At 38.5% G+C, this 26,582-nt stretch overlaps 1 protein-coding gene across 1 annotated transcript; it reads left to right on the top strand.

The window, feature by feature from the left end:
• The first annotated feature begins 376 nt into the window (after positions 1–376).
• On the top strand, positions 377–12,686 carry CDC45 (cell division cycle 45). The gene is made up of 19 exons (XM_014894468.2): positions 377–472; positions 1,682–1,741; positions 2,052–2,144; positions 2,593–2,730; positions 3,311–3,454; positions 4,369–4,424; positions 4,998–5,046; positions 5,660–5,721; positions 6,113–6,163; positions 7,091–7,210; positions 7,570–7,701; positions 8,079–8,177; positions 8,428–8,589; positions 8,789–8,927; positions 9,287–9,370; positions 9,820–9,938; positions 10,351–10,427; positions 10,947–11,013; positions 11,660–12,686. Exons 1-18 carry the CDS (start codon positions 422–424, stop codon positions 11,009–11,011), a joined length of 1,701 nt encoding a protein of 566 aa, XP_014749954.1. The 5' UTR covers positions 377–421; the 3' UTR covers positions 11,012–11,013; positions 11,660–12,686.
• Positions 12,687–26,582: the final 13,896 nt, after the last annotated feature.

Below are 26,582 nucleotides of genomic sequence, written 5' to 3'. Positions count from 1 at the left end.
GCCCTCGCGCCCTCCGAGGCGGCCATCGCCGGGAGCCCCTTCTTCCCGTTCGGCTTCTCTTCGGTCTCAGGGTGTTGATGCTGCCCTGATGCCCCTTCGCCGGGCTCGTTTCATAGAAAAGCAAACAACTTGCCCGTAGCAAAGATGGCAGATGCGGGGACAAGACCCGGCAGGATGCTTCCGGCCGATGCCCTCTCAGGATTGGCCAGCAGCGCGTATCGTCACCTCCTTCTCCCCATCCCATTGGCGAAGCCCCGGAAGGGATCGGACAGCTCGCGCTGCAGAGGTGGAGCGAGCGCGTTCCTATTGGCCAGCGCTCCGTGAGGCGCGGACCAATGGGACACGGCGCGGCTTTGGCGCCCAGTTTGAGCGGGCGCCGCCTGCGGCTGCCGCCCGTTCCCGCCGCGCGCTCGTTCCCGCCATGTTCGTCTCCGACTGCCGCCGGGAGTTCTACGACCTGATCGTCACCCAGGTGCGGGCAGCGGGCCGTGACCGGCGGCGGGGTGGCCTCCCCTAGGGCTGTCTCCTCTCATAGCTCTCCCCTCTCTGGGCTGCCGCGGTTCCCGCCGCCTCACAGCGCAGGGTGGGTGCGGGGCGTCCCTGGCTCTGCTGGCGGTGCCTGAGGGGCTCCGGTGCTCTGGGGCGGTGCTGGCCCCGCTCCGGGGGCTGCGGGGCGGGGGTTGGCGCGGGGAGCCGGGTCCGGCAGTCACCCAGGTTGTAAAAATCCCTTTCCCGGGTATTTTTCTCCTTCCCTACCCGCGGGAACCCGGGACAAAGCGGCACCAGCGCGGTGAGATTTCGCCAGGGATTTCGGTTCCTTCCGCAGAGATGTTTTTGTGAGTTCTGTATCTCACACTTAACCACGACATTTCTGAACTATTTTTAAAAATATCCTTCTAGCCGTTTTGGTGTTATTTGCCCGGACACTAAATACTGTATTCTGTCATCTTTAATGTTTTTCTTGTAGCACATCTGTCTGCTACTTTTGTTTTTAACCCAGGCTTTGCTTAGCTCCATTCGCCGTCGTTGTGTACTGTAAGGTGGTGAGGATTTTGTTGGACAGTCTTTTGGCATTTCTGCCAATGAAATTATATTATGGACTGTGCAAATGGAAGTTTTTATCTTAATTTCTTCAGCTGTGAGCAAAATCTCAAAACCTTCTTCCCTCAAGACCAAAAACACTCTCACAAATCAACCAACCCCTCCCTCTGCGCAACCCCCCCAAAAAAAAAACCCCAGCCAACCTTGATTCAGGTGAAAGAATTTTTTCCTGAGTTGCTTTGCTCTTTCTTGCTTTTGCTGCGAATTTTCTTTAGTCAAAGCTGCTGAAGATAGGTGCTGAAAACAAAGGACGTTCTAAACACAATGAAAACAGTCGTAGGTCTTGACGAGGTGTGACACTTCCAAAGTATGTGAGGTTCAGAGGAGTAGATGCGTCTGAGTAATTACATGTCCCTAAAGGAACTAAAGTCCTTTTGGTGTGTGGAGTTGCTTATTCTTAATATTGACAGATATCCAAACTGGTTAATTTTGGCTGCAGTGTCGATTCAGAAGCAATCCTGTTTTATGCTTATTATGATTTCTATCTGAATTTCTGGTCTCTCAGTGTTCTATGCATTTCATGTACCAGCACACTCTATTTGGTGCCTATATTAATGCTATTATTTTGTTATTTTTACAGCGAGTTCTTCTTCTTGTTGCTTCAGATGTTGATGCATTATGTGCTTGTAAAATACTCCAAGTAAGTCTTGGTTCATTATCAGGCTGACAGTATGAGAAAATATGAGTATGAGAAAATATGTATGCCCTGGGATCCTATAACTGGGTGTGAACTGGGGAAAGGGGGAAGGTGTAATCTGCTTTTGTAACGTTTGTTTCCGTGAGTTATGGCACTGAAAACTAGTGAGTCATAGTCTCAGAATTAATCTAGATTTGTCATTTGGGATGTCTTTATTTTAAGGATTTGTATGTAATAGAATCATAAGCTGGTGTATCATTGCAGGAGAGGCTGTTTCCCCTCCCCTTTGCTAACAGCTGTTGCTTCCTTGCAGGCTTTGTTTCAATGTGACCACGTGCAATACACACTCGTGCCAGTGGCTGGGTGGCAAGAACTTGAAACTGCCTTTCTGGAGCATAAAGATCAGGTGAAAAAATAATGGAAAATTTTTAAGCTGCAACTCATCTTTTTTAAAGATAAACTTCTTCCCTTCCCCAATTTACAAAGGTCAACGCTTAAGCTCATTATCATTAGTGGTTACTTCAAAACTGTGCTTACATTTTAACATACCAGCAATAAACTTGTCAAGTTTTTAACATCACCTCCAACAAATGTGCTATAATGTTGATAGAGTCAAATGAAGTTTGCACACATTTTGAGATCTAAAGGTGCTGCTATTGGATGTCCAATATCCCTGAATTGTGTGTTTTGCCTTAAAATAAAAATTTCTGCCTCAGAGGCATCAAATATCAAAGTAAACACAAGTTTTGGCAGTGATGAATGCTTTGGAGGTTTTGTAAGCATGTTTTCAGTTTTCTGTGTTCCCTGGCAATTTAAGTAACAAGCTTCTTCTTTTTTTCTACTTTTGTTTGCAGTTCAAATACTTTGTTCTTATTAATTGTGGTGCCAATGTTGACCTCCTGGAAATCTTGCAGCCTGAAGAAGACACTTTTTTTTTTGTGTGTGACAGTCACAGACCGATCAATGTAGTGAATGTTTACAATGACACACAGGTAAAAGCTTTTCTTTCATAATAAACACCTCCCCACAGTGTGGTGGTGAGCAGTGTAGTGCTTTTCAGTATTTGCAAAATGTTAGAACATTAGATTGTAGGTCAGAAAGCAGCATTAATAAATAAATATTTGCAGTAGTAATGTGCATGACCAGAAAAAAATCCTTTTTCCAGTAGTAAAATCTGTTAATGTTAGCAATGTGGTAGTTGTCAGTAGTTAGCACCTGTTAATCTTGTTGCTATAAATCAAACTGCCATAAATCAGAGGATAAACATCCTCCAGAATGTAACACGTATTATCTCTCAGCATTTAGCAGCACCTAGAATTTAAAATATTAAGCATAAATTATTTTATTTGAACAAGCATTAATATGATAATTCTTTCAGTAATGCCCTAACAAAGGAATATGGATTTTTACTCTTATTTTTTATAAATCAGTATAGTATTTGGATTAAAAACCAATGCTTTGTTATGCCAGGAATTAATACAGCCTAAATTAATTTTTAGTTTCTTTTACTAAGTAAGAGTGCATTTTGTTCACTAAATAAGACACTCTAAAACACAATTTTCTTCTTGCTAGATTAAACTGTTAGTCAAGCAAGATGATGATCTCGATGTTCCTGCTTATGATGACATCTTCAGAGATGAGGAGGATGAAGAGGAGGACTCGGAGGATGAAAGGGAAGGCTCCGAGCCCTTAGAGAAGCGCAGACGTTTTGAAGAGGTTTGTTCCACTGCTGTGTTGTGAAAGGAAGAAAACCAACACTGCTATTACATGTATTTTGCATCATAATAATATTTGAGTTTTCAATTTTGTTCCATTAGATCAGAAATCCAAGTGTGAGATTTAAAAGTCCTCTACTCTGACAGGTAGTTTCACATAAACAAAATATTTATTTTTCTGAACTACACAGAAATATTTTCTCCAAATTAAAAAAAAAAAACTATTTTGAACTTAAGCATAATTCTTTGTATAATCAGTAAACTGGAGAGATCTGTCCCCTGATATTGCTATGGGCTTGGTAGTCTAGCAATAGAACTTGTTTAGATATTAACTCCTTTTACAAAAAAAGTGTTTGAGAAGATGCAAGCTCACAAATAGTTTAGCAATGCATTTTGTCTGTGCTTGTAGCAGTAAAATAACAAATATATCAAGTGTACATGTGAAATTAAATTTGCTGTTACTTGTAGCATATTTTTAATTTTTATTATAGAAGCAAGCAAAGGCCTGAGACCAGCAACATTAAGAAACAACTAAATATAAAGACATCCTTAGATTTGATATATATTTCATGTTATCTTTGTTATCTTCCCATTAGCATTGTACATTTTTTCCTAGTAATATAAAAGGGTACTATCTTAGCCAAAGAAGCTACCCAATTCAGAGGAAAATGACAAATACAGAAGCTTTTCTCAGATCTGTTAAATATTTCACAAAGATGTTGTGTGTGTTCAGAGGAAAGATTTTTGATAATACTTTTCTCATTAGATGTTAATGGCAATATTTTAATTTAAAAAAATTGAAATTAATATTTTAATTAAATTTTTTGAATTAAGGTTTCATAATTGAGATATTTAGATGGTAATCTATTAGAATTTTTTTTCTAGCTTTTTAACATCCTGGAAATTATCTTACAGGAGGTAATAGAGAGGACAATGAAAAGGAGACAGAGGCGGGAATGGGAAGCACGCAGGTGTGTAAATTGATTTTTCTTCTGTTGCTTCTATCTTTTTCTTTCATTCTTTGATTAAAATTGTGTTAAGAATACAAACAAGATACCAAGCTGTGATTTGCAAGGTGCTTTGGTTATAATTTTGTTTAGAAAGTTGAGAGAGATATTTAGTATATAAAAATGTTTAAATTGATGAAATTGTAAATAGTAATTTAAAATTTTAGTACCAATAGGTGCATTGGCTCACTTGAAAGTAGCTGTAATATTCTTATCTTGTCTATCTCGGGGTGAAATTTGTCCTGTTTTCTACTTTTACAATCCCACTGTAGTCAATAGGAGTGGGCAGAAACAAATCAGATAAAGTGGGATTTGAGGAATAGTGATGTAAAAAATATTTTCTTTTAGCTTTATGAGTACACTTCCAGTGTGGTTTCCATGTTGTTACTAAAGTCTAATTGCCTTGCAGATAAACCATTTCTAGCCCAAGCTTAATATTTTTAATTGTTAAAATAAAAATTAAATATTAATCACCATTTCTGGCTTTAGTTTTTAATTGGCTCCAATGTCAAATGTGGGTTTTTTTCTTCGTTTTAGACGAGAAATTCTTTTTGATTATGAACAGTATGAATACCATGGGACCTCAGTAAGTACAAACTCTGTTTGCCATAAAACTCAAGGTGAGAATGTAAAGGTAATTCGAAAATATCCAGTGTTAAAATTTTCTATTACAATTATATAATGATCTAATAATATTATTAAATATAATAATATTATTGCATCTTGCTATTTTTGTATCTTATTGTTATATATATAAACTGCATCATATTTATACAAGTTGTTTAACTTAGTTGAATGCTTTAAGGCTCTTTTTTAGATCTTTGCAAGGGTATCTATCTGTTTACAAAATACTGTCACAAAAAGACTCGAGCATGTAGGGAGTTTGTTTGTCTTTCAAAGTGTCAGGATTTCCCAAACATAGCACTTGGGACATCAAACTGTTCTTTCTGTCATTTGACCTCTCAGATTATTTATATTTTATTAAGTGTTTGCTTTGTATGTAATGCTGGTTTACAGAGCTCTCTAGAATATTTTTCTTTCTACTTAATATTTTAGGAAGAGGCTGGCAGATTGTCAGACTCCAGGGTGATTTCTAGGGCTTTAGTAACATGTGCTGGTACTTGGCAGATTTAACTGTTCTATTTGTTTAGTGAACTGTGCCTTGTGTTAATTTTTCTTTTTGCTTCTCCCTCTTGTAGTCTGCAATGGTGATGTTTGATCTGGCATGGATAATGTCTAAGGACTTGAATGATATGTTGTGGTAGGTTTCCATCATCATTTTTTGTAGAGATTGGAAGCTTAAACCTTTCACAAAGACAGGAAAGATTTCCCAAAATTATTTCATTTTACTAGGAGTTGCCAGTTTCTTTTGGGAATGGGTGTTTGTCTTCAACTAGAGGATGCATCTGTGTTAATTAATTAAAAGCAGCAACAGATTTTGCATGGGAAAAGGGAGGGTGGTATTATATGTGTATGTCTTCAAATGAGGGAATAATAGTAGATGACTTTATTATTTACTTCTCTGTACTGCTGATAAACAATGTTTCTGATTTGTTCTCTTACATACTTAGAGGCTTAAATATAATATATTCTGTTGGAATAATCGTTGGTTTAACTTTTTTTCGATTTCTTTTTTTCCAAAAAAATTTTAGGTGGGCTATTGTTGGCCTAACAGATCAATGGGTCCAAGATAAAATCACTCAGTAAGAAAGTTTGTTTTTTTAAATTTATCTTTTTTTATTATTATTCATTCTTATTATTTTTTTCTATCTTTAAAAATTTTTATTTTGGGAGTAATTAGCAGTAATTAGTATAGATTAGGAAATATAAGCATGTTATTATAACAGATATAAGTAATTAACAGTGATATTAAATATATTAATGCCTAAATGTCATCTGTTGCCTTCCAAAATAGGAATATATATATATCATATATATCTTTAAAACTTTTTTATATTATTATTTAGAATTTTTAAGCTAACTTTGTTTTTCACAAAATTATAAATTAATCACTTCTGATCTGGGAGGAAATAGTGTTTAATGGTAGTTTACTTAAGCATGAACTTCATACAGTTTTATTAAAGGAAGAAACTTGTGTATGTTCTGTATCTTCCAGGTTCCTTTACTGTTTTAGTTAACAACTTTCAGATATTTTCTCCTTTTTTTCGTTATTTCCAACTAGATATGATCAGAATTCTGGCACTACATATGTTGATTTTAATTCTGGTGTTATATTTTTACTAATACATGAATATTTAAAAATCGATAACATATAATGGATACAATAGATAAAAGAGATAAATAGATAAAGAGATAAATGTAATATTAAATATAATAATATTAAATATAATGATATTAAATATAATAATAGTAATAAATACTATAATAATAGTAATAAATGTAGCTGATTTCATTGGTCAGTCTATTGTTTTCTCCTTTGATTTATTTTGTTTTAATTGCCTGGGCGAAAAGATGAATATTGAAAAAACATTATTTAACGAGTTGAGGGGGTTTGAAAATGTATCTCCAGTTTTCATGCTGCTGACTTTAGGAAGCATTTTTATTTCCTTGTAATCGAAACCAGAATTTCCCAGGCAGAAAGTGAAGTGACCGGGTTGTTTTTGGTGCAGGATGAAGTACGTGACCGACATTGGAATCCTGCAGCGCCACGTGTCTCGCCACAACCACCGCAACGAGGATGAAGAGAATTCTCTGTCTATTGACTGCATGAGAATTGCATTTGAGTATGAGTATCCTTACAAAAGGTCTGGGGAAAATGCACACTTAGCCCTCTGGTGAGCCCCTCTGTGGTTTTTATCTAGGGGAAAAAAAAAATCCCAGCACCGTCTCTGCTGAGAATGGAAATAAATTAAAGGGAAATCCAAATGTTTTGTTGTGCACGAATCCCTCTTTCAGCAGCTCATGGGACCTCAGTTCAGCTTAACCTTTCAGAAGTGGTTACAGGTCAGCATTGCTACTCTTGTGTTACATCCCCTGACATTCTCACTGCATGCATTATGTAAGGGCAGCTGAATCCTTTCCTACTTGTGGAGTTTATAGGGTCAGAGGATATTTGTGTTTGCAATTATTTGCCCTAACTCCTGCTCAGCCTGCGCCTGGCACTGTACCAGCACTGGTCTCTCTATGAAAGTCTCTGTAACACCTCCTACACCTCTGCCAGCCTCAAGCTTTGGTCTGTGCAAGGGCAGAAGAGGCTCCAGGAGTTTTTGGCTGACATGGGGTGAGTTCTAAAAATCGATCATTTTTTCAATGACTTACAGGAAAATATTCAGAATATAGCTTTCAAGTACTCAAGCTGTTGGTTTTTAAATATGGTTGTGGGGCTCTGAATAGGTGGCACTGTCCCTGAGTTACACAACTTGTGTATTGGTTTACAAGGAGCACTTGCTGTATGCCTTTACGGAATGGCAGCTCAGTAAAGTAACCTCTGCTTCCTTGCATCCATTTTTCAATGACTGAAAAAACTAATGCATATAAATTTAGTCAGACTTAACCTTGTTAAATTATCTAATTATTTTAAAAATCCTATGAGAAAAAGGCAAAATACTTGTTTCTTCTGGCATACCTGTCAATGAATTTTTTTCTTTCTCTTCTTAGTTTGCCCTTGAAGCAAGTGAAACAGAAGTTTAGTTCCATGGATGTGTCTTTGAAAGAAAATCTTAGGGAGATGATTGAAGAATCTGCAAACAAATTTGGGTAAATTCTTTTAAATACAAAGATTTTATCTGAAAATACTTTTCAATTAAGATCAAATATTTTTGTATGAAGAAGATATAATATGTTGTTTTTAAAAATATGATTCTTAGATTGACAAAGTAGCACTAGATTTGTTGCAAATGTTAGGATAAGGTTTATTCTTCATGTTCTTAAGATGAACACACTGGGGAGACAGCTGGTCAGTGTTGATAATTTTAATAAACTTTTCTGGCTTTATTTCATTTTGCAGAATGAAAGATTTACGAGTTCAGACTTTCAGCATTCACTTTGGCTTTAAGAACAAGTTCTCAGCAAGTGACATAGTTTATGCAACAACTTCTCTCATGGAGAACATAGAGAAAGAGGGGCCTGAAACAACTAATTTCATTAAGGCTTTGGACAGTCTCTCCAGGTACTGAAAATATGGCTCTTCAGTATTTTGCAATTTTATTTAGGGAAATTTATTGGGATTATGGATTTAAAATATTGTTGCTTCATAAGCTATTGAAGAAAAAAACAAAATATCTCTGTGAAGAGTGTTTAGATATAATTTTTATGTGGAAAATTTGATTTTACTAAGAAAGTGTGTATTTTTATTCTTTTTGTTGCAGGAGTAACCTGGACAAGCTGCACCAAGGCCTGGATTTAGCCAAAAAGCAGTTACGTGCCATTCAGCAGACAGTGGCCAGCTGTATTTGCACCAACCTTGTCATCTCTCAGGGGCCATTTCTCTATTGCTCCCTCATGGAGGTCAGAATTGTGTCTGGGTTCTCATTTGACTCTCCTTTTTGACTGTATCATTCTTGAATAGCAGTTTTAAGTGCTTGGCACAGCAAGAATTACTCTGTAAGAAAGAGCCTATTTCTGCTATTTCTGTTCTGTGCTGTCCTCTGATGGGTCAGTGCTGACATTGCTCTGGGCTTCCCAAAGGCAGAATCAGCCCTCACAAAGGGCAGAGGGCTTCACTGCAAAGCTGGCTGAGCTCAACCTCCTGTATTGTAATGGTTCTTTGAGCCACACAGAGCTTCTAGGCTTGTCAGTAGGTAATAAAACTAAGTAAGTACAAGAATCATCCTGGGTTGTAATTGAAATAATTCTTCTTTTCCTAGGGCACACCAGATGTGAAACTGTTTTCCAAACCAGTGTCTCTATGTCTGCTTAGTAAATACTTACTGAAATCATTCGTTTGCTCTGTAAGTAACTTAAAAGCATTTGACTCAAACGTCTGGCTGGTGTAGTACTTATTGTTCTGTCAGATACATACAGCTGATTATTAAAAGCATTATAGGAAGCTATTAATAATGTTTTTCTGCAGATTGATTGGATGATTTTAGCATATTTGTGAATGCTGCTCTAGGGAAGATACCTATTTGGACACTTCATAGCGTTGAATTTTTGTTACTAAGATAATTACAATCTAAACATTTGTGTAAGTTTTGGGGAAGTACATCACTGAAATTTCTATTAGTCCTTGAAGTGACTTTTACTGTAAAGAACAAGTGGATTAAGAGATCCTGTAAAGAAACCACCTTCTGTTGAACTGCAGAATATCTGTATCCTTATTTGTAATGCTATCTCACATGCAGAACTGATATTAAATTGCTTTCTGAGCTTTGTGTAACAGAGGCTTTCTGACTTCCAGACCAAAAACAAGCGTTGCAAGCTGCTGCCCCTGGTCATGGCTGCACCCATGGATGTTGAACAGGGAACTGTGATCATGGTGGGGATTCCTCCAGAGACAGAAAGCTCGGACAAAAAGAAGTAAGCAAAGCGTTTACAAGTTCTAAACTTGTTTCTGAAGCAAATATATCTTTCCTGTACTCATCTAACACTGAATTTGTTGACTTCAATTGTATCCTCAAAAACACCCCTTCTGCATACAGTGTGCATGAGGTAATTGAGAAAGGATACAGACCTTCCTTGCAAGGTTTTTTCTTTTCCTTCCGTCTTAAGAGAGAGAAATAGTTCACTATATGGCCCATGATTTCATTTCTAAAAGCCTCCAATGTAAAGATTTTTACACACGAATAAGTGAGGTGTGTGTTGAATACACAGCACCTGTAAAAACATCTGGAAGCCATTTCCACCTCTCAGCTAGGAAAAAGCTCCTTGCTTCTACCTTGGTAAACATCCTTTCCTGTGACTCTCATTGGTAATTCTGCTCCTGCCTCAGCTTTTTTGGACGAGCCTTCGAGAAGGCTGCGGAGAGCACCAACTCGCGGACGCTGCACAACCACTTCGAGATGTCGAGTGAGTGCCGGGGCCCGCAGGGGGCGGTGCTGGAGCGGCTCTGGGCTGAGAACGGAGCCTGGCAGGGCTCGGTCCGGGCTCAGGGCGCTGCTCCCGGGGCAGAAAGCACCAACCAGCCCGCTGGGCTTTTTGGGACACTCTGCGTTTTGCACGCACTGGCGGTTTGCACATGTGCACTTCACTTTACAGTCCGTGATGTTGTGTGGGAGGGCTCTAAACTTAGCAGCCAAACCAAGCGTGGTATTGATGAGACACTATTTATTTATATATGCTGAACATACAAAGAAATATTCTTAGACTTAAGAAGTGCCTGCTCTATAGTGTAGTGAACGCCTAGAAATTCGCTAAGATTTAACCACAAAATAAACCATGTCCTTTGCATTTTGTCCAAATAGCTTCTCCTTCTTAAAGTTGAGTAAGAATATAAATTGGTGTACTCAGGCTTATTGTTCTTCAAGTGTGACATCTAGTATGTCTTTCAGTTATTTGCATCCTGTAATAAAATATTTCATATTTTAGTAATTGAATTGAAAACAGAAGATCGGAGTAAATTTCTGGATGCACTCATTTCTCTCTTGTCCTAAAGGTAAGACGCTCTAAGGATTAATTTAAAATTATTACAAATCGAGTAACCTGCTATTATCTGTAGAATATTTTTTACAAATGTGGCAACTTTTAGTGAAAATATAAATTGAAGTAAGAGTTTCTTACAAAGATAATTATTTTCCTTTGGAGGAGGAGGCAGATAATGTGCAAGCAACTTGTCTTCCTCCTTAAGAGGTTTAAGTTTCATCATCCATGAGCTTCTCTGTCATTGTTCCTAACGTTTTGTGGCTTTTAAAATTAGGGTGGAAAAGGAGCATCTGTTTGTGTTGTGAGAGAAATGGCAATATTAGCTAATTCTAGCTGATCCTCTGTTGCTGACATTTAATTCTGATGGCTTGTTTGAGCTCAAGATAGAATTTTGGCCACAGCAGTGCCACTGGTTTTGATGTTAATACAGAATTTGCATTTTTCTTTCCAGTGTTAGGGTTGTAGCCTAGGTTGGTTTTTACCTGGAACACAGATGGGGTTACAATATCTTATTTTTAGTTGTGAAGTAGCTACACACTCGTTCAAAGCTGATTGTTAGACAGCAGAGGCATGCATGGCTGACAGGATTTCTACATCCATTTGTTTCTTTCTTTACACTTTGACTACTGATTGTTTTGTCTTCTGCTCTTGTTATGCAGTGGTGCCTTTTGGCTCTTTGTGCTGGAAGCTGAGGATGAGACCCTCTGAAATTATTTTGGATGTTCCAAAGTTCATGGTGCTGCAGTTTTGGTGTATCTTAGGTCCACAGGCCTGGACTGGTGTTTTTATGCCTTTTGGGAGGTTAAAAAGATTTTGATCTCGGCACAGAGATATTGAACACTTCTTTTTCTAAACATCCCACCCTGGTAAATGGCAAAAACTGTCACCTGGTATTTGTACATTGGATTTCTATTTATCAAATCTGCTTTTATTAGTAGACCTACTCTTGTGTGATGTTCAGTTGTTGACTGATAACAAAAAATAGGTTTTGAAGTTCCATATTTATGTTTCTGTTCAATTGTACTTTTAAAATTGTCTTGAATGCTTTTTATTTTTTTAAACAAACTATTTTAAATACTCCTTAAAGTTCTAGAATGTTGAAAATGTTTTTTAGTATACTAAATTGAAGTCTTGTAGCTTAATTGAAAGACTTGTTTTGTGAGAGGAGTTTTAAGATTTTAGGGTTTTTAAAATCCAAATACTGAGTAACTGCCAAATACCAAATGAAGAATCCAGGGAATGCCAGTGTCAATAAAGCCTTTTTAGTCATGCATTGTGATACTGTATTGTCACTTGTAGCTTGACTCTGGGAATAATTTTCCTGGAAAGAGGCTGAAATACTATGATAATTCTGTGTAGACTGTAGCACTATAAATATTGACAGAGTAGCTTATCCTGTTCCATAGCAGATTTCCTTTTACTTTGGTCATATGAAATGGCTCAGTACCCTGCAGAGCACTGGTGCCTGTGTATATGTGTACATGTGGAATGCTCTTCTACTTCAAGTGTTTGCTTGAATTCACTGTGACTTCAATGTTTCCATGTATTATAATGAATACATAGAGGTTATGTGTAATTACATCATTCTTTGTACATATTTTAATACAGATTAATTTAATATTAAATGTCGTTTAAATGTAGCCAACAGAAACCTAATTAAACTATCTATTTTTATTCCAAAAAAAGTTGGTTTGGGTTTTTTAAAAATTTTTTATATGTTGTCACCTTATCTGAATAAAATCTCTGTGCCAAGCTGGGATTGCCGAAAAATTGTGCTTCCTAAGATAAAGCAATGCTGCCTTTTGGTTTTTGCATTGAAACTGCAGTAACTCTTCCAATGTGTTTGCTTGCTCTCATAGCAGCCTCCTAATCAGTTCTTTAAATATTTCTGCTGCTGCTAATCTGAGAACAATAGCAGTATGAAACAAATCCTTTAAAATGTTTTAGTTTTTCTTAACAAAATAAAATTATGAAAATCCTTAAATACCAAAGTACTGAAGCAGCTGAACAAGCTGATTTATGCCATTCCTGCTCAGTGATTCATGGCTCTGTTCTTTATGGGGTGATAAATTTAAACAGAATTGAAATTGCACAGTAAGGAGTAAGGACCTGATTTGATTGGAATTGAAGTGAATCCCCTTCCATGAAAGAATTGTGGTGACCTAATAGATTTGTACTTACCAATGTCAAGATTGTATAGTGGGTAAGAATTAATTCATACCTCTTTTCCTATTCCTCTTCAGGGAAAAAAAAAATAAGGAATGTTCCAGCTTCCTTGTATGGCAGAGCTACATGGTCTGTGCCAGTTTGAGTGTGGCAATAACAGCCACAGGGGGAGGCCAGTGGGCTTTGGTCAGTTCTTGGCCTCTCTAATGTCAGAAGCAGGTGCTAGGGAAGGGTAGAGAAACAAAGCAGTTCCATTTGATGCTTCCTTCCAGACACAAACAAATGCTGTCCCAGTCCCTGTGCTCAAGGCCACCCTGAGCCAGGTGTGGTTTCTGTGGGTTTGGTCACTGTCAGTGCTTATCTGGGAATCTGGATTCACTTCCTCCCAGATCCTTGCAAAATTCTAACCTGTGCAGTGTTTTGTGGTGAGTAGATCTGCAGCCTAGCTAGATATTGTATGAAAAACTGCAACCCTATGGAACAGTGGAATAGTGCTGATTGCTCTTATTAATGGAAGTTAAAATCACTACAATGATTTCAAAGAAAATTATTTTGCAAATATTCATTGTTTGTACTTGCTGTTGTAAAACCTTTTATAATAAAGGACAGAAAATATTCCTGGGTTGAATATTGGGAGATATCAGGAGTATAGATGTTTATTATCAGACTGTCTTTTATGCTTTGGTACTTCGATGAAGATACAGTTGATACTACAACAACAGGACCTCTAGTTCATGAACCATATCAAATTTAGCTACAGTATCTGCTATTTCTTCCCACTATTCCCTGTGACTACTGTCTTAAAGCCTACTGCTCTGCTTTTATGGCAGAAGCAATAAATCAGGGGTATTTCAGAATCTGATGGTTTTAGCTGCTCTATCAGCAGTTTGAGTTTATATTAATAGGTAGCAATCACTTGTAAACCTGACAGGATCTGAGAGAGCCATTGCAGTCTTAAAATGGTGAATGGTTTGCAGGAGAGTTGTTTGATTGTTTACTTAAATCCTATGAGATTTAAGAGTTCTCTCTAGAGAACTCAGGTAGGAAAAGTACCTTAGAATTGTCATGTTTGACCATCTTTTATGCTTTAGTTTCACTTTTTCCACTCCTGTTTTCAGGACAGCACTCGCTTGTCCAGAAATAGAAGAGAAATGAAACTTAACATCACTCTAATCACTAGTCTGGAGTACCCCAGTTGTAAAGTCCAGAAGAGGAAGTTTTAAAATCAGTCTTTTGTACAGGAGTTCTTTGAAGATGGTTTTGTTCTGTTGAATTGGCCTCTCAGGATGTGCTAACTTGTAAAGAGGGGAGCAGTACAGAGCAGTTCTTATTAGAAGGGAAAGGGAGGAATCAAAACATAAAACACCAGGACTGTTCTCATGGCAATAAACAGCATCATTTGTTGGGGGTTTTTTGTGTACATCTGTCAATCAGTGATTTTGACGATTTTGATTCCCTCATAGAAGGAATATTCTTGGAAACATTCCTCTGAAAGTTCCTTTGTGAACAAGTCTGGCTTGAGCGAAAGAAAGCAGTGAAATGTTTGTTTCTTTAAATGGAAAAATTGAAATCCTTCTTGGCACTCGTGTACCATTGTTGGCTTCAAGGTGGTACTAAAAGTTCTCTTGGAGCAGATTCAAGAACTGAAAAATATGCTGCCCAGGGTGGAGCTCAAAAATGCCACCTTTATGTACAAGCATTTGGGTTATAAACACACACTTAGCAGGAAATATCACAGAACATTCACTAGGGAAAGAAAATTGTGGGAGCTTTTTATTTCAGACTGGACACCATTCTTTTAAAGCATTTGAGTTTTGATTTTTTTTTTTTTTTCATTCAGAAGGTGGCAGAATTAGAGAAGAAACACAAAGGGTCAAACATGTTGAAAATAGGCAAGAAATCCCTAACCTCATGGTACCTAAACTCCTGACATCCCTGGGTCTGCCAGAGCAGAGAATGTGTGTTTCCCAGTCACTGCTGCAGTGTGATAGAATCATTTTGACTTCTTCTGCCCCCTCGAGGCAGTTGTGGCTGCTGGGTTGTTATCCTGGCATGTGTTACCTGGACTTGCAGTCTCCTCCCATGGTGTGTATCTGGACAATACACTAAGATCTCAATAACCAGAGATAATCTGGTCATTTGGTATCACAACAAGCATTTAGCAGAGTTACTGATCCATGCTATTCTCAATGAGCTGAAAGCTCACAAGCCCTTCTTAAATCAGAATTAGAACCAATCTCATAGGAATTCATGGGCAAGCCTAATCATACCTCATGAACTAAACCAAGGTATACACAAGCTGTATCACAACATAGTTCCTTCCAGTGCTGGATCTGGGTTTATTTTATTAAGAGAGCTGGGGATTTTTTTATTCCTTGGTTCAATAACATCCTTCTCTGAAATCTTTGCCACTTGCTTAAGAGCTGCAGATGACTTCTCAGGTATTCCTTCATGTTAATGACTAGGTTGCCTGTGTTAGATAAATACCATGACATTCTGGGTCCTTTGTTTTCTTTTCAAAAGCTGTTTTAATTGAGATGATTCCCTTCTGGCCCTTGCAAAAGAGATAATAGTCCCTTAGAGCAAATGGATGCTGTCTTTTATATCACATAGGGTCACCTCGTTGCTGCAGCTTGTCTATATTTCCAGTCCCTGTGGTGTTGGTATCTCTTTCCACTGTTTAGCTCAGTGGAATTTACTTTCATTTAATCATTCATTTGCAGCATGTCAGTGGAAAATTGGAGGTACCTGCCATTGAGTTGGAAAGAATTCACAGGGACAGTCAGCTCTTAGTATGTTTTTATTTGCTGAAAGGAGTCCCCAAGGGGCTCTCACAATAAATATTCCATTACTAATGATCTACTGTCTGATCTGAAAATCTAACTGGATTAGTAGCCTAGAAGGAAGGGGCACATAAATATTGTTTTCTTTAAACACTGGTGTTGTCAGTGTTGTAATTCAGGACTCAAAAAGCACGAATCCAGCATGCCCTGGATCAAGCATGCTCTGAGGTATGAGATTACCTTCTTGGGCCCTGCCTAAGTTCCTCTTTTGAGGACCATGCACTGACCAAAATGTCCCCTCCCTATTGTACAGGCTGACATTCACCTTTAAAAAAATTGACATTATAAATTTTTTGCTGAGACTGCTGTGATTCCTTCAGGGAAGTCTCTTTTAACTGGAAATGACTTTGTTACACCATATGGAAGCTGTTAAAATTAATAAATTAAAATTAAAAAAAAAAGAGATGCTCTCTGAAGAGTTCTGGGTTTTTCCAATGGTAACTGCCAAGTTCAAAAAAACTCAAAAGAGTCTTTGGTGTGTGGGGGCAGACTGTCTTGGGAGCTTTTCTCACAGGACCTCAAATTTGAAAAGCTGTTGCCCTACAATGGAAACAAGATCTCAGCAGCTGCAGAATTAGTGCTGTAATATAATTCTGCAACCTGATCCTTTAGCTGAGAACTGTGGTGTTTCATGGTGCCATTTGGTATGTGCCACACTGCTCAAATAATTGCCTTCTAAACAGAGCCAGGGCTTGTTTAAGTGTTTAATTTACACTGTCCATGTTTGCCTCAATTACACAGTCATTGCTTACTAGGTTAAATCAATACCCAGTTTTCAGATATATCCAGATTTCTAGGAATCCAATTTCGTCTATAATTGAGAGTCTGGGTAACTGGTTACTACCAGACCAGATTACTACCCAACACTGATTGTGGTATTTTCCTTGGGAAGTTTAAGATGTTGTTTGCCATCTCAAGCTTTACTTTCTCACTTGCCAAAATCTTCATGGCTGAAAACATTTTCTACTTCAAAAATATAAAACTTGGTATGCTCTTCAGTATTTATGGCTCTTGTCAGTAAAATGCATTACCCTCCAGGGTTAATGGCACTGCAAGTGTGTGCTATCAGAATAGCACCATTTCTGGACTGTGTAAAAGTTACATTTTGAAAAATTAAGCACAATCCTTTAAAGACCTGTATGCACATACTGTAAAGCACTTGTGGAATTTGCCAGACACGTCTGTTCTAGGGAGGGAAATACTGTCCCCCTAAAACATTCTGAGGAAAAGCCAAACCACCCTGCAGTTTTTCCCTCTCTGCCTGCCTGTTTTCTCTCCTTGTGAGATTTTTCTGCCTCTATGTTATCTGCCTCTAACGTTAAGCAAAACTGCCTGCCATTCTTCCTACCAAAGGGCTGACTCTCCCCCCAGTGTTTAGGTTTCTTTATCCTGTTATTGGGCTGCAGTTTGTTCACACCCACAAGAACAGCATACATGGGTGTTGGATTTGGTTACCTGCGTTGCAAATCCAGTGTGGGCTGTTTCATGAACATGAAGAAGGGGAAGAGTATTGTTGTTTCAGCTGGTTCCACTTGCTGTGTAGCCATGTAAGTAATTAGCTGATATCAGTGTTAAGGACAGAGTAATTAAAACAATAACATAATGAACATATCCTTTTTATGAGACTTTTTCCTTGTAAAAGCTACTGAATTCTGACTCATTTTTCTGACTCATACTGAATTGCTGGCTCCTGTTGTAGAATATCCTCTTAGAAAAGCCCCTGAGCATAGCACACTCTGTCAGAGGGACAGAGCTTTCCAACTGTTGCATACAAAACTGAGAAGGGGACCTGAAAAGGACTGAAAATGACAGGGTGAAGAGCAAAAATAGAAAATAAAGAACTAAGAGGAAAAGAGAGACTGTGTAACAATAGAGGGTAAGCAGTAAATCCGGTTTGCCTTTCTAGCTCAGGAAGGTGTCTTGGAATCTGTATTTCAGGGCACCCACTGGGTGGTCACCACAGCTCTTTGAGTGTGTGAAATGAAATGGAAAACAATAGCTCAGCAGCAATTGCTTTTTTCCCTCTGATGAGGTGTTCCTTGAATTGCCAGCACGACTCCTGCTTGATTTAGCAGTGAATACAGCCAGGCATTTCCTGAAACGACAGCACTACATGGTGCTATTAGAAATGCTAAGTGAAAGGTTCTGCTGTGAATAACGAGGGAAAGGGAATAGGATACGGGAGTGTGTCCCACTAAACTGTCTGTGCAACAAAAGGGACAGTGAAATGTAGCACAGCTGCACAGGGGTCATCTACCCAGTCTGAAAACCCTCATCTCATTCCACAAATAGGTGATAGGAGCCAATAAGATCTCCCTGGAAGATATATACCTTTTTGGAATGGTTAGGAGCTAAAGCCAGCATTGTTGTCCTACTAACTTGTTTTCTTTTTATTTTAACTCATATTATGTAATAAACTCTCAACTATCTCAATTCTCATGGGGAGTTTTCACCAGTAAATGAGATATCGTTTGTGTTCTGGGCCAATAGCCCATTCTGATGAGTCTCTGTGTATGTATATATCTGCTTACTCATCTGTTCTCTTAGCTCCAAATAACCAATAAATGATTCCTTTCAGGAAGGGTATCTTCTCTGAGCCTTTCAAAGACACAAATACAGTGTATGGCTCCAAGAGTACTGCACAGACTTGGCAGAAACTATTTAAGAATCACTGCTACCCCTCCTCCTCCCTGATTACAGCTCTTAGGAAAGAAATGTGATGACTCCTCATTTTTTTGTTATTCAGCACATTTTTGTGGTCTTTTCTTTCATTAAAGTTTGTATTTCCTCTTTGCCTCACCTTCTTCCTTCATCAGGATGGATGTTAGAGAGCACCTCATGCAAATGGACAGGGAGACCCAAAATGACATTACTGTGGCAGATTAATTAGTTATTAGCTAAGCAGTATCTAGTCTCATCTCATGCCTTTGTATTTAGTCACTTGTGCTGGTTTTTATTCAGTATCTAATCACTCATATTAATTCCCTCCTTTATTTTAGAACAAAAAAATTTGTACATTGCTGAGATCAGTTTTAAACCCTCCCACTGTCCAGGGCATTCTCCAGCTTACATAGGTGTTATGTGTACTATTTTCTACTCTGTTAAAAAAGATCCTTTCCTATTGTACTTTGACCTTGGCTACAATCTGAAACAAAGTTAATTGTAGTTTAAGTTAATTGAGCTCTTTAGTTTTTGCCTCTGTCCTGGATGTGTTCATTTCCATTTGCAGGCTCTCATTCCTGTTAACTGTTCAGCAGTGTTCAGTGTCTGTCCTTTCACTCAGACACTCAGCTTGGTGCCTACAGCAGTGTGGGGTCTTTTCCCCACTTTGCTCTATATAAAGCACTAACATTCTGTCTTTCCTTTTTCCTCCTCTGAGTCAAGTCCCTTCTGTTTGATTCAAACTTCCTTGCAAGGTCACAAAGTGAAGTGTCACAGCAGTTTAAGAGCTCCTGCATCCTGCCTGCCCGTGTTGTGAGGCCAGGACAGACCTAAGACCTTTTGGTTCAGGAGAAAGATTGCAGTTTGCCCTTTTCTTCACAATCCGAATTCTTGTGTAGCACCTGTTGCTAAAACTGAAATTCTCAATTTCTTGTGTTACTTGACTCAGATTTCAGTAACTCTATTAAGAGGAAAAAACTTGGACTTACAATTTAGTGCCTCCTCCTACCCTGTCTTCAAAGTGGGCTTGTTTTCTACACACCAGTGGAGTTCAATACTTGCACTGCAATCTGCCAGAGGCCATTTCTGCAAGGCTGTGAATAGATTTTGCAGACAGAAAGCAAACAAATCTCCAACCTTGTGAGAGAGGCAGGATAAAAAGGGATTGTTCTTCCTACCACCAATGATCAGCCTTTAGGACATGTCAGTAACGGCTTCAGAGTGTGAAATGAGCCCATACAGCATCCAGGTATGAAGTCAGGATTGCTGCACTGAACTAAAAGTGCAGGTTCTAAAGAATGTAATCAGCTCTGCAGGAATCTGGGCAGGATGCCATGGATAAGAGCTCTCTGTTTAGGAGGGACACTGTAATGATGATATGGATGTCTTAAATGGTTGTGGTCATTAATAACCCCAGGTAGGCAAGAAGTCTCCTTTAATACTGTCCAAACAACAGCATTTTACTCCTAGAGACTCAGTATGATATTGGCTTCTGGGAATAGCCACTACCTATAATTGCAGAATAACTGCTTTAATAATGTCTTTGTTTAGTTTCTTCCTAATGGAATTCCCACCCAATGGAACTCTCTCCAAACTGCTGCCCTGTCCACATTGTTACAGTAGACTAAGATTATATTTATGGAGAAACTAGTTCCATATGTCTGAAAATGGACATTACTGTCTTACACCTTTCTGGAAAACTGAAACTCCTCTTTCATGGCACAAGCTGTGGGAGTTAAGATTTTATAAAATTGACAAGTATTTGGGTGCATAGATATTCTCAACTGGTCAAGACAAGAAAATCAGGAGAAAATGGGACAGCCTAAAAATAATTTAAGGGTTCAAGAACATAATGGACTTCAAGTAGATGTTAAATTTTTAAAACTTGCCTTGCATGTCAACATTTTGAAATGTCAACAGTATAACAAAAATAAAGTAGATGTAAACAGTGAAATGTATTATGTTGCTTGGATCTTGGCAGTCACTTCCAATGAAATAATAGCAGGAAATTATAGAGGAAAAAAATGGTGAAATCATTCTGTAGTCATTGGGTATTCATGTGAGTCTTCTGTGTTGAGATAACACTTGGGTTTATTTGTATTAAAGAATGAAAGATTGCTGTTATAATTGGAAACTGTTAAAGGTTTTGTAGCTCAGACTAAAGGTTATCCAGGCTGCTGCAGCAGATATCCTAATTCTAACAAAAGATATACAGTAAGGACAGAACATTATAACTGGAAGAGTAATCTAAAAATACACATAGTGCAAGAATTCTGCGGTGCTAGGCACTTGTGAGAGCTGATAAGAATTGGTGATTGTTGGTTTTTGTCCCAATCCTTCAAATATGTGAAGGTATATTGAAACTGAATCTTACCACTTTGAGATTTCACATATGTTCTTGTCAAGCAGTGCCTATTTTTCTTTCCTGAGTGATCTTTTGTACCCAAGCCTAAATTCTCTCAAGGTTTAACCTTTTGTGGAAGTGTTCTGATAGCAAACACAGTTAATGCTAATGAGTTCTGTGTGAGTGTAACAGAGGGGAATCGATTCAGCTCAGAATGTGTTTGAGAGTGGGAACAGAGCCCATATAGTTAGATTAATTGTCAGAGGACCTGGCATGGGATCAAGAGGAACGTCACTCAAAGCTCTGTCAGCTAACCTGCTTCACTGGAACATTAGGAACATACACAGCTGAAACCCAACATGCATTTAACATAGCAAACTAGTTTTGCTACCAGATTAAAATTGTTATTGTGGGATCTGGTTTTGTGCATCTCCTAGCTTTTAGTGCATTTGTTCAACCCAAAGAAATCTTCTGCTTGTCTTAAAAAACCCAAAAATGTTCCACAGCCAGCACAGCTAGTGCTAAAGACCTAAAATGTGAGCATGTGTAACTTACCTCCTGCAGGATGTAGCCAGCAATGAGAGATGCACAGGATGATACAACTGGCACAGAGTTCACAGCTGCTCACTGATCAGAGTCATTTTGAGGGAGTTATCTGTTGTTTGCCTGGAAAAATCAGCTATTTTAAACATTTACTTTTGTACTCCACTGTAAATAAACATGAACAGGCTTTGTCTCATCTGTTTTGTTTGTGTATACCAGAGCACCTCCCTGGGCCATGCAAACTCTGCTCCTGGCTTGTGCAGCCTGGAGGATCCACCAGAAGGGAACATCCCTGGATTTGGAGCTGGGGTGTAGTAAGGAATGGATCTACTGCTATTGCTGTACATAATAGCACTGAGGCACTTCATCATGCCCAAACTAAGGCTATTTTTTCCAAAAGGAGTAACTTGTGTGGATGACATATCAACTGGGCTTCAGGAACACCTTGTGCCTGCTATTGAATACCCTGCCAGCTGCTGCCAGGGCTTTAGTCAATGTGAGTGGCTTTAGCCATTCAAGATGCTCTAAGGAGAATCAGAGTAAAAGATGCAGCTTATTTTATTTTATTTTATTTTATGCCTGCTTTTCTAGATGGTCAAAGCCTTCTGTACTTGGTGTCGGAGGTTGTCTTGTTGTTTACTCTCCATTATTAATGTAATGAGATTTGTGTGTCTCGTTGAGAAGGCTGTGGCTTGTGGAGTGAGATGTATTTCCCTTTTTTTTCCCTTTGTAGCCTGAGACAAAACAGCTGGATAGTAATCTCAAGGCTCATTCTTTTTTCGCTTTAATCATGCTGTATGATTCTATTGTTCTCAAATCAAAAAACTAAAGCCAGTAGTTCAGTTAATGCACCAGTTAATTCTTGTCAGGATGGCTGACATCTAGACTCATTCATATATCCATTTTCCTGTAACACTTTTAAACCAGACTCTGATGCATATTTTCACTTTTTAAGTGGTAAAGTTTGTGTGATTTGATCCCCCATTATCCTGAGCTTATTTGGGTATGGTGACCAGCAGCCCAAACCATGGGTGCCAGTTCCAGAGAGGCAAAGCTCTCCCTCAGGGCTGTAGGTGAGTGGCCAGGCTGCAGCTGGGCTCAAGCATGATGAGAAGACTGGCATGAGTGTGAAACACTTGTGTTTCCATGCTGAGTCCTGCTACTCCTCACCTTTCTCTGTACGATTTTGGGTTGAATCCACTTGGTGAGCTTTAGAAGGAGGGGGAAGTTCAGTGTTGTAAACAAAATCCCCAAATGCAACAAAGCACACTGCTAAATTGATTCATGATGTCTTAATCTGTGTTCAAGAAAAAGGTGAAGCAAATCTTGTGTATCCAAGCAACTGCAAAGCCTTCACTGTAGCAGTGGGAGGTTTTATCAGTGATGCAGTGGTTGAAGTTCTTTTCTTCTAACTAAGGGTTATAGTAGGTACAAGAAGGAGGTTTCTAGACAGAGAGCTTCTTGCTGCAGAGAGTCAGCAAGGAATAATCTGGAGCAGTCACACACACACAGACACAATCAAAGGTCTGATCAAAATAAAAATTATAGAACTCAGTCACATCCAAAATATAAATATAAGAACCTCTTGAGGCTTTGCTTTTGGAATGATTTGTCTTATCAGGCCACAAATAAAACAAATGTAGCATTTGACCTGAAAAGAGAATTCACCTGCTCTCACCCAGTTAATCTAATACAGCAGGAATATTTATTATGTCTTACCAAGCAGACTTATAAAAGCAAATCCTCAAACACATGTACTTAATTAATGATTTTCTTCTTTGGTGCACACACAAAAAGGGATGCATTGTGGGTACCATCTGATGCTGAATACTATGCATGAACATGGCACTTACATGTGGCATATGGCTCCTGACAGGCAGGACTATCTTTTAGCATTACAGATCTATGGATGTGTTGGAGGACACCTGCATTTGGGGTTTGAAAGATGGCCAAGGAAAAAGAACAAATTCCTTGCATAATATTTGATCAGAGAATAGATTTTAAATAAAAATCTGAAGTTATACTGCTTTCTCACTTCAAGAGAAAAATGCTTTGTATGTTTCAAAGAGCAGATGCCCAACAAACATCTTTGTACAGGAAAAGGAAATATTTCCTTAAACATCCTGCAGCAAACGTGACTGATTGAGCTTCCTTTTCCCTCTGCCTGGTGCATTTCCCTTCTTTGCACAGACAGGATCTAACCAGATTTGGAGGGTATGAACTGCAGGTTACTTTCAAATTCATAACTATGAAATGGTTCGTTTAGCAGGACAAAGGCCAAGCCGACAGACACCCTTTTTCCAGCTCAGCATGTGCATAGCAATGGGAGGGTGGCAAGGAGCTTTTGTTAATCTCAACTGAGCTGGCAAGTATGCTGCAAAATGAAGGCTTTGAAGATGTTTTTTTTCTTCATTTTTAAAGCAACAGTTTGTTAGAACAAAGCTTAAATCTTGCAAGAAAAATAATCTGCAAAATATTGAATGTCCTCCCTGGCACTCATAACTTGGGCAAATTTCTCCGAATTAGTCTATATAGTTGACTTCACCAATCTTTATTGGTTTTGGAGGGTTTTTTTAGGTTCTGTTCTGCTGCATCTGTGAAAATGTTTTTCCCCAGCTTGAATGCACTTTTGAAAAAAAAGAAATGGTTGGCAGAAAGAATTAGGGTATCAGGTCAGGTTGGGGCTGATCCAAGCAGCAGAATTTTTTTCCTTTTAGTTTAAATGTGTAGAAATTGAAAGCTTTAAAAGCTTCATGCTTAGAGCTGTTCCCAAAATAGCTGGGACTCACACTCCACTTCCTAATGTGCTCAAATCACAAGACCAACTGCTGCTAGTTGCTCTCTTTTGTCTGAGGCTTCAGTGGAGAGCTGAGATGCTGCCTGCTCTGCTCTGCAAGGGAGCAGCCCTTCCTTTTTCCCCAGAGGTGACCCAGCTCTCCTCCCTAAGGGTAGCCCAGGTAATTTCCCTCTGGGCACCCCACATCCACCTTCCTGAGCCCAAACAATCCCGTGGCTTTCACAAAACACAGTGACCCTGTTCAGGGATAGGTTTACATGTTTTTATTTTTATGCGAAATCATAAATACAAAATAAAAATAGTAAACAAGTGCTATAGATTTATCTTTTCATTGGGATGAGGTTCAGGCCTGATCCTAAGCACTTCCAAGGTTTTAAGTTCAGGACTAGATCTTTGTTCTTAGAAAACAAATCATAGCAAAAACCAACTTAGACTTTTACCCTGAAGCCAGTGACATCAGTAACAGCATTCTCTCAGGTTATCTTTTAAAGCACAGCAACAACTAAGAATACCGAAGGATGAGATTAAATATAAAAATATTTTTTACTTCTTGCAGGTATTGTTGGGTGCTGCCCCACTGATCTCAGCCACAAGTTATGGTTTTGGTAGGATGATGCTGTGTTTAGTAGCACATGCACAGTTAGCACTGGCTTCTTCCAAGAGGTCTTTCTGTGTAATTTTTTCAGGTTTTGGTTATAAGAAGATCCAGCCCTGCCTTGATACAAGAAATTTGGCTTGTTAAAATTCCCTTCTAAGGCGTGGGTTTCCCTCCCTCTCTCAAAGACACCACTTTTTATTTGAAATTCTAGTGATGCATTGTCCAGAAAGATTTCATCTTTTGGTCAGACCCCAAATTCTGCAGCACTTCTGAAGGCTCTACTGTTCATGCAGAAAAAAAATGCAGACATTTTTGTCAGTGGAGTTTAGTTCTTTAACTTGAGACAAAAGAGAGGTCCAGGATTTGGGCTAGTATCTGTGGACTCATTTGCTAGACACCAGAGAGCTGAGTGAGGATGAGTGACAAATACAGTTGACTGTTACAGTTTAAAGTAAAATAGTCATTAAACAAATAAAGGCACCAAACCATATAACAAGCCAACTTTGGTAGATTTCTTGCAAAATATAGGCATTTAAATACAATTACAGTTTACAAGGTTACACTGCTTTTAAAAAGTTGTAATGATGAAATACAGAATATTTCACTCTTGTACCAAAACTACATATCACATCATTAAAACAATATTACAGCTTTTATTTAAATGGAGACAGTATTAGAACTGCACCTCTTTATAGAGCAGAAGTAGTTGTAGACATATTGTTCTGATTTTATATTCTCTGTTGAACTCAGACCCTGCTATTTATGTGTTTAAAAAACAAAAGCAGTTATCTTCAAAAGCGTAAATCATGTGCTCAATATTCAACATCAACATTTGTAGGGGCAAGGTTTTAGTCTCTTATTCCAGTTTTTAAATTGCTGATACCTCCAGGGTTTTAAGTTTATTAAGCAAGGCAAGAACAGAGCCTCTGTAAATCTGTCATACCCACAGTTATGGTTTGTCAATAAAAAAAAAAGCTGCAAGACTTAATGCCCAGGTCAGGTGTGCTCTGTACTGCTACCTGATTGTGAGGACCTATGAGGTCGTAGTGTTGTTCTCTGAGGAGTATAAACAGCACATTTCCTCCCTAACTCTTGGCAGAAATCTCCTTATGGCATTGCAGGTGCTGCCACAGTCAGTAGCATAATCCTGTGTGGATTTACAAGTAATTAGATTGGAGGAGTATCACACCATCCCCTTAAGCCCCTCCTTTAACAAAGTTTGTCTCTGCAGTGTAGAATGAAAAAGTGTTAGCTAGTATTTCAGACTGTGGTGAACTTCAGGAGGTGTTAACCTCAGGAAAATTAATTATGTTGCCCAAACCATCTTCCTTCCAGTCTGCAGAGTGTTACTAGGGCAATGCAGAGGAGCTGAGAGCTGTGAGAGTTACCAGTTCACAACTGATCACCTGGCATAAAGTCCCAGTCAAGATATTTTTGGTAAAATTCTTCTAGCAATTTTTTGCTTGATTTGGTAAATGAAGGAAAGCATGTGTTAACAAAACCATGGTGGGGAGCCAACCAAGTACATGTTGAACACACATTTTAAAACTGGCAGCAAGCAGAGTTTGGCAAGAATGCCACAAAGACATCATTCCCCCCAGCCATCAGTATCTGGGGCGATTTTTACATG

Source organism: Sturnus vulgaris, chromosome 19, assembly GCF_052056855.1.
Source record: "Sturnus vulgaris isolate bStuVul1 chromosome 19, bStuVul1.hap1, whole genome shotgun sequence".
NCBI lineage: Eukaryota > Metazoa > Chordata > Aves > Passeriformes > Sturnidae > Sturnus > Sturnus vulgaris.
Note: the sequence above shows the minus strand (reverse complement) of the source record. Positions and strands in the feature narration are given on the sequence as shown.